The sequence below is a fragment of the Oryx dammah genome, unplaced genomic scaffold (assembly GCF_014754425.2).
Source record: "Oryx dammah isolate SB20612 unplaced genomic scaffold, SCBI_Odam_1.1 HiC_scaffold_25, whole genome shotgun sequence".
NCBI classification, from domain to species: domain Eukaryota; kingdom Metazoa; phylum Chordata; class Mammalia; order Artiodactyla; family Bovidae; genus Oryx; species Oryx dammah.
The window spans coordinates 49,540,434-49,552,683 of record NW_024070209.1 but is presented as its reverse complement, the minus strand read 5'-3'; the positions used below and the strand labels follow the sequence as shown (position 1 = coordinate 49,552,683).

Genomic DNA, 12,250 nt, shown 5'->3' with positions numbered 1-12,250 from the left:
GCATGCCAGGCCTCCTTGTCCTTCACCATCTCCCAGAGCTTGCTCAAATTCATGTCCATTGAGTCAATGATGCTATCCAACCTATCACATCCTCTGTTGTCCCCTTCTCCTTCTGCCTTCAATCTTTCCCAGCATCAGGGTCTTTTCTGATGAGTTGACTCTTCACATCAGGTGACTAAAGTATTAGATCTTCAGCTTCAGCATCAGTCCTTCCAATGAATATTCAGGATTGATTTCCTTTAGGATTGACTGGTTTGATCACCTTGCAGTCCAAGGGACTCTCAAGAGTCTTCTCCAACACCACAGTTCAAAACATCAATTCTTCAGTCCTCAGCCTTCTTGATGGTCCAACTCTCACTTTCATACATGACTACTGGAAAAACCATAGCTTTAACTATACAGACCTTTGTCAGCAAAGTAATGTCTCTGCTTTTTAATACTCTGTCTAGGTTTGTCATAACTTTTCTTCCAAGGAGCAAGAGTCTTTTAATTTCATGGCTGCAGTCAACCAGAAAGAAGTATAGATAATTTTTATTCTTATTCTGCAGATAAGCAAATGAGGACCAAAATAGGTCATTGTGTCCAAGATCACAGACCTGTATGCAGTACGTCTGGAATTCAAATTTGGGTCTCTGACAACAAAGCCAGTGCTCTCAACCCCAGTTTATTGCAATTCTTATTTGTAATAAATAATAATACAGTAAGTCCCCTAAATTCAAATGAGTTCTGTTCTGAGAGTGCATTTGTAAGTCTCATTTTTTCCTAAGTCCAACCAAGTGAGCCTAGGTACCCAACTAACACAATCAGCTATATAATACTATACTGTAATAGGTTTATAATACTTTTCACAGAAATAATGCATTAAAAAAAACAAAGAAAACACTTTTAATCTTACAGTACAGTACCTTGAAAAGTGCAGTATGACAGCTGGCATATAAGGACTGGCATCAAGCGAACAGGCAAGAAGAGTCTCTATATCTGCTGTTGTCTCCCTAATCCACTTGCCTACTTAAGCTAGTTTAACTTGGGTTTCTTTCATTCCTGCTAGTACGTTTCCTGACTTTTATGCAAATGTAGATTAAGAAGGATCATGACTTCCATTATAACTAATATCTAGATTACAATTCTATAGTAAATCCCTTACATGCAAATTTTCAACTTGCGAATTTTCAAAGATGTGAATGTGCATTTGCATGTCCAGTCACGGTAAGTTAGTTCACACGTCTGGCATACATTGTCACATGCGTGCATCCTCTGTAAGTAGTTGTGCTTTTGTGTACTTTACTGTACCATACTGCACAGCACACAGTAGTGCAGTATTGCCAGGGTGATTGGGACGCAGCTCAAGGTTGAGAACCATCTCTCTAAAGCCTCTCCACAGTTTTCTTCTCCTGTTTAGGACCTGTCCCCAGGAAAGCAAATGGCCTCTGCCCACAGATACAATCTAACTCTTCCCAAGGTCAAGAGAAAGGTCAGACTGAGCTGGATTCACTCTGTCCCAATTTGATGCTCCCTGGTTAAGTTGTCGCCAAGAGGCGGGTCAAGTTATAGAACCTGGATGCTTCCTCTATAACCTTGTGGCAGAGTGGTGGCAAGGAGGGCTCCCTTCAAACTGGGGAGACCATGCCAGAAAATTAGGAAAGACATTGTCCACTGAGGCAAGGGCATCAGAGCAGAGATGTTTAGGAGTCAGTAATAGTGGTAGTAAAAGCCTTTACTAGAGGGTAGCACGATGCTCTCCATCAATCAGGGTTCTGAATCTACACAGAGAGGTACATGGTCCGCACAGCTCAGGGGCTGCCCTGGGACGGTCACTGCTCAGCACACATGCCTGGAGTCTCAGATGTTACAGCTGAGCATCCTCATAGCACGTGCCATCTCTGAAAACTTTAAATAACTTTAAAGTTTAATCTGAGGCTTACCAGGTGGTGCTTGTGCACCTGCTTCCCAAGACAGGAGACATAAGAGATGCGGGTTCGATCTCTGGGTTAGGAAGACCCCTGGGAGGAGGAAATGGCAACCCACTCTAGTATTCTTACCTGGAAAATTCCATGGACAGAGGAGCCTGGTGGGCTGCGGTCTAAGGAGTCGCAAAAGGGTCAGACACGACTAAAGCGACTGAGTACTACTATTTAATTTACTAGGGAACAAGAGAGAGAGAAAAAATAAATACCTATAAGGGTAATATTAACTGTGCTCAGTTCTGAACAGTTTACCTCCTAGGCCTCATTGTCTGCATCGTAATAATGACTGTATTTGTCATCCAGCCAGCTCCAGCCAATTTGATCTGTATTAAATGCACTCCCCTGTGTGCTGGCTCTTTACAACGTGGTGCACAGCGACTGTCTCTTATCAGTCACTCTTAACAGGTATAACAGGACACTGATTTATTTAATGAGCAACTGATGTTTCCATTTAGATCGAAAGCCTTGATGATGAAGGGAATATTGTGGTTCAGATGTACAAGCTCATTGAACAGTATCAGGTTCCCACACCTCCTGAAGACTTTGCCGTTTTTGCAACTATGAAGCCATCCATTGTTGCTGTTCGGAATGCCATTGATAAATCTGTGGGTGACAGAGAAACAAGCATTAAGCAATTTTGTCTGCATTTGGGTAGAGATCTTGAAGATCTAAACAATGAAGTGAATGAAGTAAAGATGCTAGCACAGGTAAGCTGAAGCAGAATTTTTAAAATAATCTATATAAAGGCTATTAATTTTAATAAACTGTTTAGAAAGCATATTCATTTTAATCTGGTTTAGCTTTCATTTTGTTTATGCTTCATTCTAATCAATTAACAATGTCTTTGAGCAGCTACTGAAAATTTAAAGTGTTTCTGAACCTCTCTGAGGTACTGAATAAATTCCAGGCCACTGCAACTAACGTATGTATGTATTTCTTTAGTACTTATGATCAAAAGTACAAAATAGAATATTACTCAGCTATAAAAAGGAATACATTTGAGTCAGCCCTAATGCGGTGGGTGAAACTGGATCCTATTATGCAGAGTCAAGTCAGAAAGAGAACGACAAATACTGTATATTAATGCATATATATGGAATTTAGAAAGACATAATGATGATCCTACATGCAGGGCAGCAAAGGAAACAGATGTAAAGAACAGACTTGTTTGGACTCAGTGTGAAAAGGCAAAGGTGGGATGATTTGAGAGAATAGCATTGAAACATGTACATTCAGTTCAGTTCAGTTCAGCTGCTCGGTCATGTCCAACTCTTTGTGACCCCATGGACTGCTTCCCTGTCCATCACCAACTCCTGAAGCTTGCTCAAACTCATGTCCATTGAGTTGGTGATATCATCCAGCCATCTTATCCTCTGTCATCCCCTTCTCCTCTCTCCTTCAATCTTTCCCAGCATTAGGGTCTTTTCAAATGAGTCAGTTCTTTGCATCAGGTGGCCAAAGTATTGATGCTTCAGCATCAGTCCTTCCAATGAATATTCAGGATTGATTTCCTTTAGGATGGACTAGTTGGATCTCCTTGCAGTCCAAGGGACTCTTCAAGAGTCTTCTCCAGCACTACAGTTCAAAAGCATCAATTCTTCAATGCTCAGCTTTCTTTATGGTCCAACTCTCACATCCATACATGACTACTGGAAAAGCTGTAGCTTTGACTAGATAGACCTTTGTCGGCAAAGTAATGTCTCTGCTTTCTAATATACTGTCTAGGTTGGTCATAGCTTTTCTTCCAAGGAGCAAGCATCTTTTAATTTCATGGCTGCAGTCACCATCTGCAGTGATTTTGGAGCCCAAGAAAATAAAATGTGTCACTGTTTCCATTGTTTCCCCATCTATCTGCCATGAAGGGATGGGACCTAATGCCATGATCTTTGTTTTTCGAATGTTGAATTTTAAACCAGCTTTTTCATTCTCCTCTTTCACTTTCATCAAGAGGTTCTTTAGATTCTCTTCACTTTCTGAAAGAAGAATGATGTCATCTGCATATCTGACGTTATTGATATTTCTCCCGGCAATCGTGATTTCAGCTTGCGCTTCATCCTGCCTAGCATTTCTCGTGATGTACTCTGCATAAAAGTTAAACAAGCAGGGTGACAATATACAGCCTTGGTGTACTCCTTTTCCATGTATATTACTATATGTAAAATAGAAGACCAGTGCAAGTTTGATGCATTAAGTTGGTGCTCTGGTACAACCTAGAGGGATGGGGTGGGGAGGGAGATGGGAGGGGTTTCAGGATAGGGGGACACATATATACCCATGACTGATTCATGTTGATGTATGGCAAAAAACCATCATAAAATTGTAAAGTAATTATCCTCCAATTAAATTTAAAAAAATTTTTTAAGTCTTAAGGTCAAATCAGAAAAAAGTGGGAAAAACTCAGTTCAATAGTAGTGAATTCTCTTTTTCCTAGCTTCCATTTATTATTTTGAAATTAGTGTTTTTACATCCTATTAGCATATTTTATAGCTATTCACAATTTTAGAGTTTTCTTAGTCACATGTTAGAAAATTCCCTCTTAGAAAGAGGCAGAGTATAAATTAATAAGTGATAAAGAATGTTAGATTAACTTGCACCAATTTTACTATCCTAAAGATACAAAAGGAACTTTTTAAGAACTTAGACTAGATATCTTTTTTTTCACTCTTACTTACTTTATTTTTTTAATATAAATTTATTATTTTAATTGGATGCTAATTACTTTACAATATTGTATTGGTTTTGCCATATATTGACATGAATCCACCATGGCTGTACATGTGTTCCCCATCCTGAACCTCCCTCCCACCTCCCTCCCCATCCCATCTCTCTAGGTCATCCCAGTGCACCAGCCCCGAGCATCCTGTATCATGCCTCGAAACTGGACTGGCAATTCGTTTCACATATGATAATATATATGTCTCAATGACATAGAATAGACATCTGGATAATTCTTAACTGAAGCAAATGTGAAAATAGATCATATAATAAAGATCTACTCTTTAATTATTAACATTGACTAAATCTTATCCCAAAAGTTTAAAGCAATATAAAGTGAAGTGAAAGTGAAAGTTGCTCAGTTGTGTCTGACTCTTTGTGACCCATGGACTATAGAGTCCATGGAATTCTCCAGGCCAGAATACTGCAGTGGGTAGCCATTTCCTTCTCCAGGGGATCTTCCCAACCCAGGGGTCGAACCCAGGTCTCCCACATTGCAGACAGATTCTTTACCAGCTGAGCCACTAGGGAAGCCCAAAACCATATAAACTCAGAAAAAAAAATGGGAAAAACTCAGTGTCCTTCAACACAATAATAAAATGTGTTGAGGTACTTCCACTCAAAGGAATACAGTACCGATGTTGAAGATTACAACATGCATTTATATGTGTTGACATGGCTAAAAGTAGCTAACATTTATTGTGTACTTATTATATGTCAGCTTTTAGTCTAAAGGACTTTGCATTGCTTTTACTTTTGTACTGAAGTGTTTTTGTGTTTTGCAAGAGAGAGCTGTACATAACTGTAATAACTGTACAACTCAGTGAGTTCTCAGAAAGTGAACACATCCATATGTCTACTGCTCAAGTCAAGAGCTGTTGCTCTTGGTATCCTTAGGGTGCCCTCTAGTCACTAACCTTTCCTTCCTTTCCAAAAGCAACCACTACCCTGAATTCTAAAGCCATAAATTGCTTTTGCCTATTTATGAACTTCAATCAAATAGAATGCTACCTTTGTTGTAAATTATAATCATTCCTTTTAAAATGATAATTTTCCTTATATTCCCTTCATTCTTTTCCATATTGCATTCACCTCTCCTTAACTGAAGTCTTGTTAGTTGAAAAAAAATGTAATATAGGAAAGAAGATGAAGGAAAATGCATTAGGTACTCCTTAAAAACGATATTATCCCCATAGTACTTCCTTATACATTTCTGTACTTTTTACAATGTATCTGCATTGTTTTAAAATTCAAGAAAAGCAACCATTTTCATATATTTTCTAAAAATTAGAGTGAAAAGGGAATTAGCAAAAATATGTTTCAAAAATGTTTATTCATGTAATTTGATAGCATACATCAAAAAGTAGGAATGACTAATCAAAAGCTATCTTAATTTTACAGGATCCACAGATTTTGGACATTAATGCTGACCAAGAGAAAATAAAGGTCATGTTGAATGAACTGCTGTTAGTTCTGGATGATCTTCAAAAACGCGCTTTTCAATATAAATCCTATCAGAAGAATTTTAAGGTAATGACAGTGCTACACATCTGTTCTTAAAATATAGAACTATAAAATATATCTTTGTATATGCACAGAAGTGACACTGATACTCTCATTTTCAATAATACTCAATGTTTAGACACCTATATGCCAGTCACTGTACTGGAATAATCTGAAATACAAAATATGGTGTATTCTCTGCCTTTGAAGTGTTTAAAGATTAGGACACATGAGAGACAAAATATCTTTATTTATTAAAAAGTAATTGTGAATTATAGACAAATACTCAGACCAGGAACTGTAGTTTCTATGTTAAAATGCGTGTGGATTTTTAAATGTAATCAGTTAGAAACCCCTTGATTCTTTCTTAATATTCTAGCTTCTTTTACATTCATTCATCTGTATATTATGGATTCCATCAATATTGCCTCATTTGCTCTGGTTTTGGTGTGCCAGTTTGATGAAAGAAGAGAATTTGACTGAGCCAGGGAAAAGATGGATCCCCAAAATTAAAAAGCTAAATGATATGCCCCCCCAAAAAATGAAAAGAAATGAGTGAGAGTTATAAGTGCTCTGAACAGATATTGTTGTTGTCCGATCACTAGGTCATATCCAGCTCTTTGTGAATCCATGGACTGCAGCATGCCAGGCTCCTCTGTCCTCCACTATCTCCTGCTCAGATTCATGTCCATTGAGTCGGTGATGCCATCTAACTATATCATCCTTTGTCACTCCCCTCTTTTGTCTTCAATCTTTCCCAGCATCAGGGTCTTTGCCAATGAGTAGGCTCTTCGTATCAGGTAGCCAAAGTATTGGAGCTAAAGTATCAGAATAGCTATTAGAGAGAACAAAGAGAAAAGCAAATAGGAAAGATTCCTGAGACCAAAACCAGAGGCCACCAGCAATGAAGGAGTGTTAATAGTCTCCCCTGAATTTCAGAGAAGTGCCTGGACATCACATGGAGAGGCATCCATTTCTTTCAGAGCTCCAGATGGATGACCAGAAAGTGGTCTGAGGGCTCTGAGACCTGAGCAGGTCTCCACTCCAGACCTGAGGCTTGGTAGAGCAATCTGCAAAATAATAACCTGGGCACTAGAAAGTGCAGCTGACATAATAGTTGAGGCTGGAAGTTTGTGCATGAGAGAATTATGGTTCAAAGTTGTTCCCAGATTGAATTAACTGACATATAAGACAGGAAAGTGTGAGGTAGGAAGGGAACTATGGATGAAACATTACCTGATAAAAAGCTATACCAGGTAAGCACTCCTTTGGGTCAGGAAGAATAATGTAGCTTGAACCAGAGCCTGAAATAGAAGTGTGTTTCCCTCCTTCCAGACTCCATATCTATATTTTATGATTCTTTAGGATTACCTCAGGCTTCCCTGGTGGCTCAGATGGTAAAGAAACAGCCTGTACTGTGGGAGACCTGGGTTCAATCCTGGGTTGGGAAGATCCCCTGGAGGAGGGCATGGCAACCTACTCCAGTATTTTTGTCTAGAGAATCCCCATGGACAGAGGAGCCTGGGGGACTATTGTCCATGGGGTCACAAAAAGTCAGACATGACTGAGTGACTAAGCACAGCATAGCACAGGATGACCTCATATCCAACCTTCCTCTCCAGCTCTTGGTTATTAGGGGGTCAGGAGTGAAGGCCTAAGGGGTGTAGGAAATCATTTCTAATTCTTAATGAAGACAAGGCTAGATCCCTATTGTCAGGGTAATGCTGGCCTTGTAAAATGAGTTGGGAAGTGTTCCCACCTCTTTAATGTTCTGGAAAGGTTTGAGAAAGATTGGCATTAATTCTTCCCCCCACCCCCACCATAGATGTTTGGTAGAATTTACCAGTGAAGTCATCTGGTCCTGGGCTTTTCTGTGGTGGGAGGTTTTTGATTTCTGATTTGATCTCCTTTCTCCTTATTTTTCTGTTCCTTCCTGATTCAGTCTTAATAGGTTACATGTTTCTAGGAATTTATGCACTGCTTCTAAGTTATCCAGTTTGTTGGTATACAGTTAGTTTTTCATAGTAATCTCTTATGATATGGCTTCTTGTGTGGCTCAGTGGTAAAGAATCCTCCTGCCAATGCAGGAGACATGGGTTTGATCCCTGGCTCAGGAAGATCCCCCCGAGAAGGAAATGGCAACCCACTCCAGTATTCTTACCTGGGAAACCCCATGGACAGAGGAGACTGGTGGGCTACAGTTGGACATGTCACAACGAGTTGGACATGACTGAGCATGCGTGCAGGCATAAGATCATATGTATTTCTGTGGTATAAGTTGTAATGTATCCGTTTTCATTTCTGATTTATATTTATATGAGTCACCTCTCTTTTTTTCTTGTTCTAGCTAAAGATTTATCTTTAAAAAAATGCTTTTTAGTTTCATTGATCTTTTCTATTATTCTTCTGATCCCTATTTTATTTACTTCCACTATGAACTTACTTCCTTTCTTCTGACAATGTTGGGCTAGCTTGTTCTCTTTTTTCTAGCTCTTTGATGTGTAAAGTTATGTTATTTGAGGTCTTTCTATTTTCTTAATATTTCCATTTATCACTATAAACTCTCCTCTCAGAACTGCTTTTGCAGCATCTCATAGGTTCTAGTGTGCTGTTTCCACTTTCATTTGTTTCCAGATTTTTTTTATTTCCCTTTAATTTCCTCTTTAACCCATTGGTTGTTCAGGATTGTGTTGTTTAGTTTTCACACATTTGTAAATTTTCCACCTTTCCTACTGTTGTTGATTTCTAGTTTCATACCACTGTGGCTAAAAGAAATACTTGGTATGATTTCAATCTTCTTAAACTTGTTAAGACTTGTTTTGTGCCCTGTCAGATGATTTATCCTGGGGAATGTTCTGACTGCTCTTGATAAGAGTGTGTATTTTACTGCTGTTCTATGGAATGTTTGAAATCCTGGCTTATCTCAAGGTTCATAGTTTCTGTGCAACTAATCTCCAAGCCATGAAAATGGCTTCTTTAGATTTTCTCAGAACCTTTCTCTCTATAGGGTTCATAATCAGTACATTAGGTTAGAAATAGGTGAGAAACCAGAATGTTCTCTCCATCTTAAATCTCCCCATCCCCTGCACCAACTACCACACAAAAATTCTCTCCATCTTCTATCATCCCTCTTCCATCATCTACATATAAGCCCTAAAGGATATAGGATCCAACATCCATTGGATCATCGAAAAAACAAGAGAGTTCCAGAAAAACATCTACCTCTGCTTTATTGACTACGCCAAAGCTTTTGACTGTGTGGATCATAACAAACTGTGGAAAATTCTGAAAGAGATGGGATTACCAGACTACCTGATGTGCCTCTTGAGAAATCTGTATGCAGTTCAGGAAGCAACAATTAGAACTGGACATAGAGCAACAGACTGGTTCCAAATCAGGAAAGGAGTATGTCAAGGCTGTATATTGTCACCTTGCTTATTTAACTTCTATGCAGAGTACGTCATGAGAAACGCTGGGCGGGAAGAAGCACAAGCTGGAATCAAGATTGCTGGGAGAAATATCAATAACCTCAGACACAAAGATGATGCCACTATTGCAGAAAGTGAAGAACTAAAGAGCCTCTTGATGAAAGTGAAAGAGGAGAATGAAAAAGTTGACTTAAAACTCAACATTCAGAAAACTAAGATTATGACACCCAGTCCCATCACTTATGGCAAATTGATGGGGAAAAAGTGGAAGCAGTGAGAGACTTTATTTTTGGAGGCCCCAAAATCACTGCAAATGGTGACTGCAGCCATGAAATTAAAAGATGCTTGCTTCTTGGAAGAAAAGTATGACCAACCTAGACAGCATATTAAAAAGCAGAGACATTACTTTCCCAACAAAGGTCCATCTAGTCAAAGCTATAGTTTCCAGTAGTCGTGTATGGATGTGACAGTTGGACTGTGAAGAAAGCTGAGTGCTGAAGAATTGATGCTTTTGAACTGTGGTGTTGGAGAAGATTCTTGAGAGACTCTTGGACTGCAAGGAGATCCAACCAGTCCATCCTAAAGGAGATCAGTCCTGAATATTCATTGGAAGGACTGATGTTGAAGCTGAAGCTCCAATATTTTGGCCACCTGATGCAAAGAACTGACTCATTTGAAAGGACCCTGATGCTGGGAAAGATTGAAGGCGGGAGGAGAAGGGGACAGCAGTGGATGAGATGGTTGGATGGCATCACCAACTCAATGGACATGGGTTTGAGTAAACGGCAGGAGTTGGTGATGGACAGGGAGACCAGGTATGCTGCAGTCCATGGGGTCACAAAGAGTCAGACATGACTGAGCAACTGAAATGAACTGAACTGAACTGAACTGAAAAGATATAGATGCCTCTGAGGACTCATTTGTCCATGTGAAAAACCAGTCAGATATGACCCAACTTAAGAGAAAATGCCCTTAAACCTCTGTAATGTTTGTGTCTTTTGAGAATTTCTAAGTTCTAAGGATGCTTCCCTGGTGGCTCAGAGGGTAAAGTGTCTGCCTCTAATACAGGAGACCTGGGTTCGATCCCTGGGTCAGGAAGATCCCCTGGAGAAGGAAATGGCAACCCACTCCAGTATTCTAGCCTGGAAAATCCCATGGACGGAGGAGCCTGGTGGGCTACAGTCCATGGGGTCGCAAAGAGTCGGACACGACTGAGCAACTTAACTTAAGGATATATCAGTTCAGTTCAGTTCAGTCGCTCAGTCATGTCCGACTCTTTGCGACCCCATGAATCGCAGCACGCCAGGGCTCCCTGTCCACCACCAACTCCCGGAGTTTACCCAGACCCACGTCCATCGAGTCCGCGATGCCATCCAGCCATCTCATCCTCAGTCGTCCCCTTCTCCTCCTGCCCCCAATCCCTCCCAGCATCAGAGGCTTTTCCAATGAGTCAACTCTTCGCATGAGGTGGCCGAAGTACTGGAGCTTCATCTTTAGCATCATTCCTTCCCAAGAAATCGCAGGGTTGATCTCCTTCAGAATGGACTGGTTGAATATATAAATAGTTAGATTTTGTCCCTCAAATAGAAATTTGAATGTATGTGGGGTTTTATCACTTGTTTCTAAGAGAAACAAATGGAAAAAACAAAAATTACTAATAGGAAGATAACATAAGATCTAAAACAAAAATTACTAATAGGAAGATAACATAAGATCTCTATATCTGAAAATTAAATTTTACATTTTGCTTATTATATTTTTAAAGGTGGAAGTATCCAAGTTTGATGCTTTGGAAGAAGTTAGTGCTGAATTAAAGCTTAAACAGTTGCTCTGGGATTCTTTATCTGAATGGGATCAACTCCAGCAAGAATGGTTAAAGGTAAAAAAAAGAAAAACTCTTAATTCTTAAATCATTCTTACATTAATTTTAAAATCATGGTAGTATGCATTATAGTTTTTAAATAATCTGGTATATTTCAGTAAAATGTGCAATATTATAATTTTGTGGAAATGTATCAGCTTTCCAGTGAAATGCACAGAGGTCTTTCTGCTACACAAATCTTTAAGTACCACAAAGAAGAATGCTTTATTTAAGGCAGACTTCTCAGGTCCTCTGTTTAAGAACACTAAATGAAGGAGGGATCAAAGGACCTCACCATATGGCATTTAACTGCTTTGTGGTTTCTGAATACAGTGTTGTCCTGATACATACAGCCAAGTGTTATTAAAGATCATAGAATTTTATTTGTGATCTGCAACATTAGATTTCTGTTGGCTGAGGTTCTGTTTTTATTGTCTTTTTTTTTTTTTAAGGAAGCCATTTTTTTTCCCCCTGTGATAAAATAGGATCATGATAGTGAGATCTAGGTTATTTCTTTGAGAGTTCAATAGTAAATTCTAATCACAGTAAATAGGGGGACAAGTATCATAGGTGGGGACAAGTATCATAGGGTTTGGTTCTCAGGGTCTACTCTTGTATTCAAACATTAACAAGGATTAATCCTCTAGGAGACAGAATATATGACCATCTATTCTTTCCAGTGTGATATGATCATACTAGAAATACCATCAGCTTCACAAATATTGCTTTACACTTGCTGGTTCAGCTTCCCTGTGCTGGTACCCATAATTAGAAGTCAC

The 12,250-nt window shown here is 39.3% G+C and overlaps 1 protein-coding gene across 2 annotated transcripts in view; it reads left to right on the top strand.

Annotated features, from left to right (window-relative positions):
- Window positions 1-12,250, top strand: part of DNAH6 (dynein axonemal heavy chain 6) — a 285,139-nt gene that overhangs the window by 65,524 nt on the left and 207,365 nt on the right. For both annotated transcript variants that reach the window (XR_005718342.1, XM_040224335.1), the window contains exons 15-17: window positions 2,420-2,671; window positions 6,081-6,209; window positions 11,376-11,489. Coding sequence is in view for 1 of the 2 variants with exons in the window: in XM_040224335.1 (XP_040080269.1) it covers window positions 2,420-2,671; window positions 6,081-6,209; window positions 11,376-11,489 (495 nt within the window). In the remaining variant the exon portion in view is untranslated. The remainder of the gene's footprint in view (window positions 1-2,419; window positions 2,672-6,080; window positions 6,210-11,375; window positions 11,490-12,250) is intronic.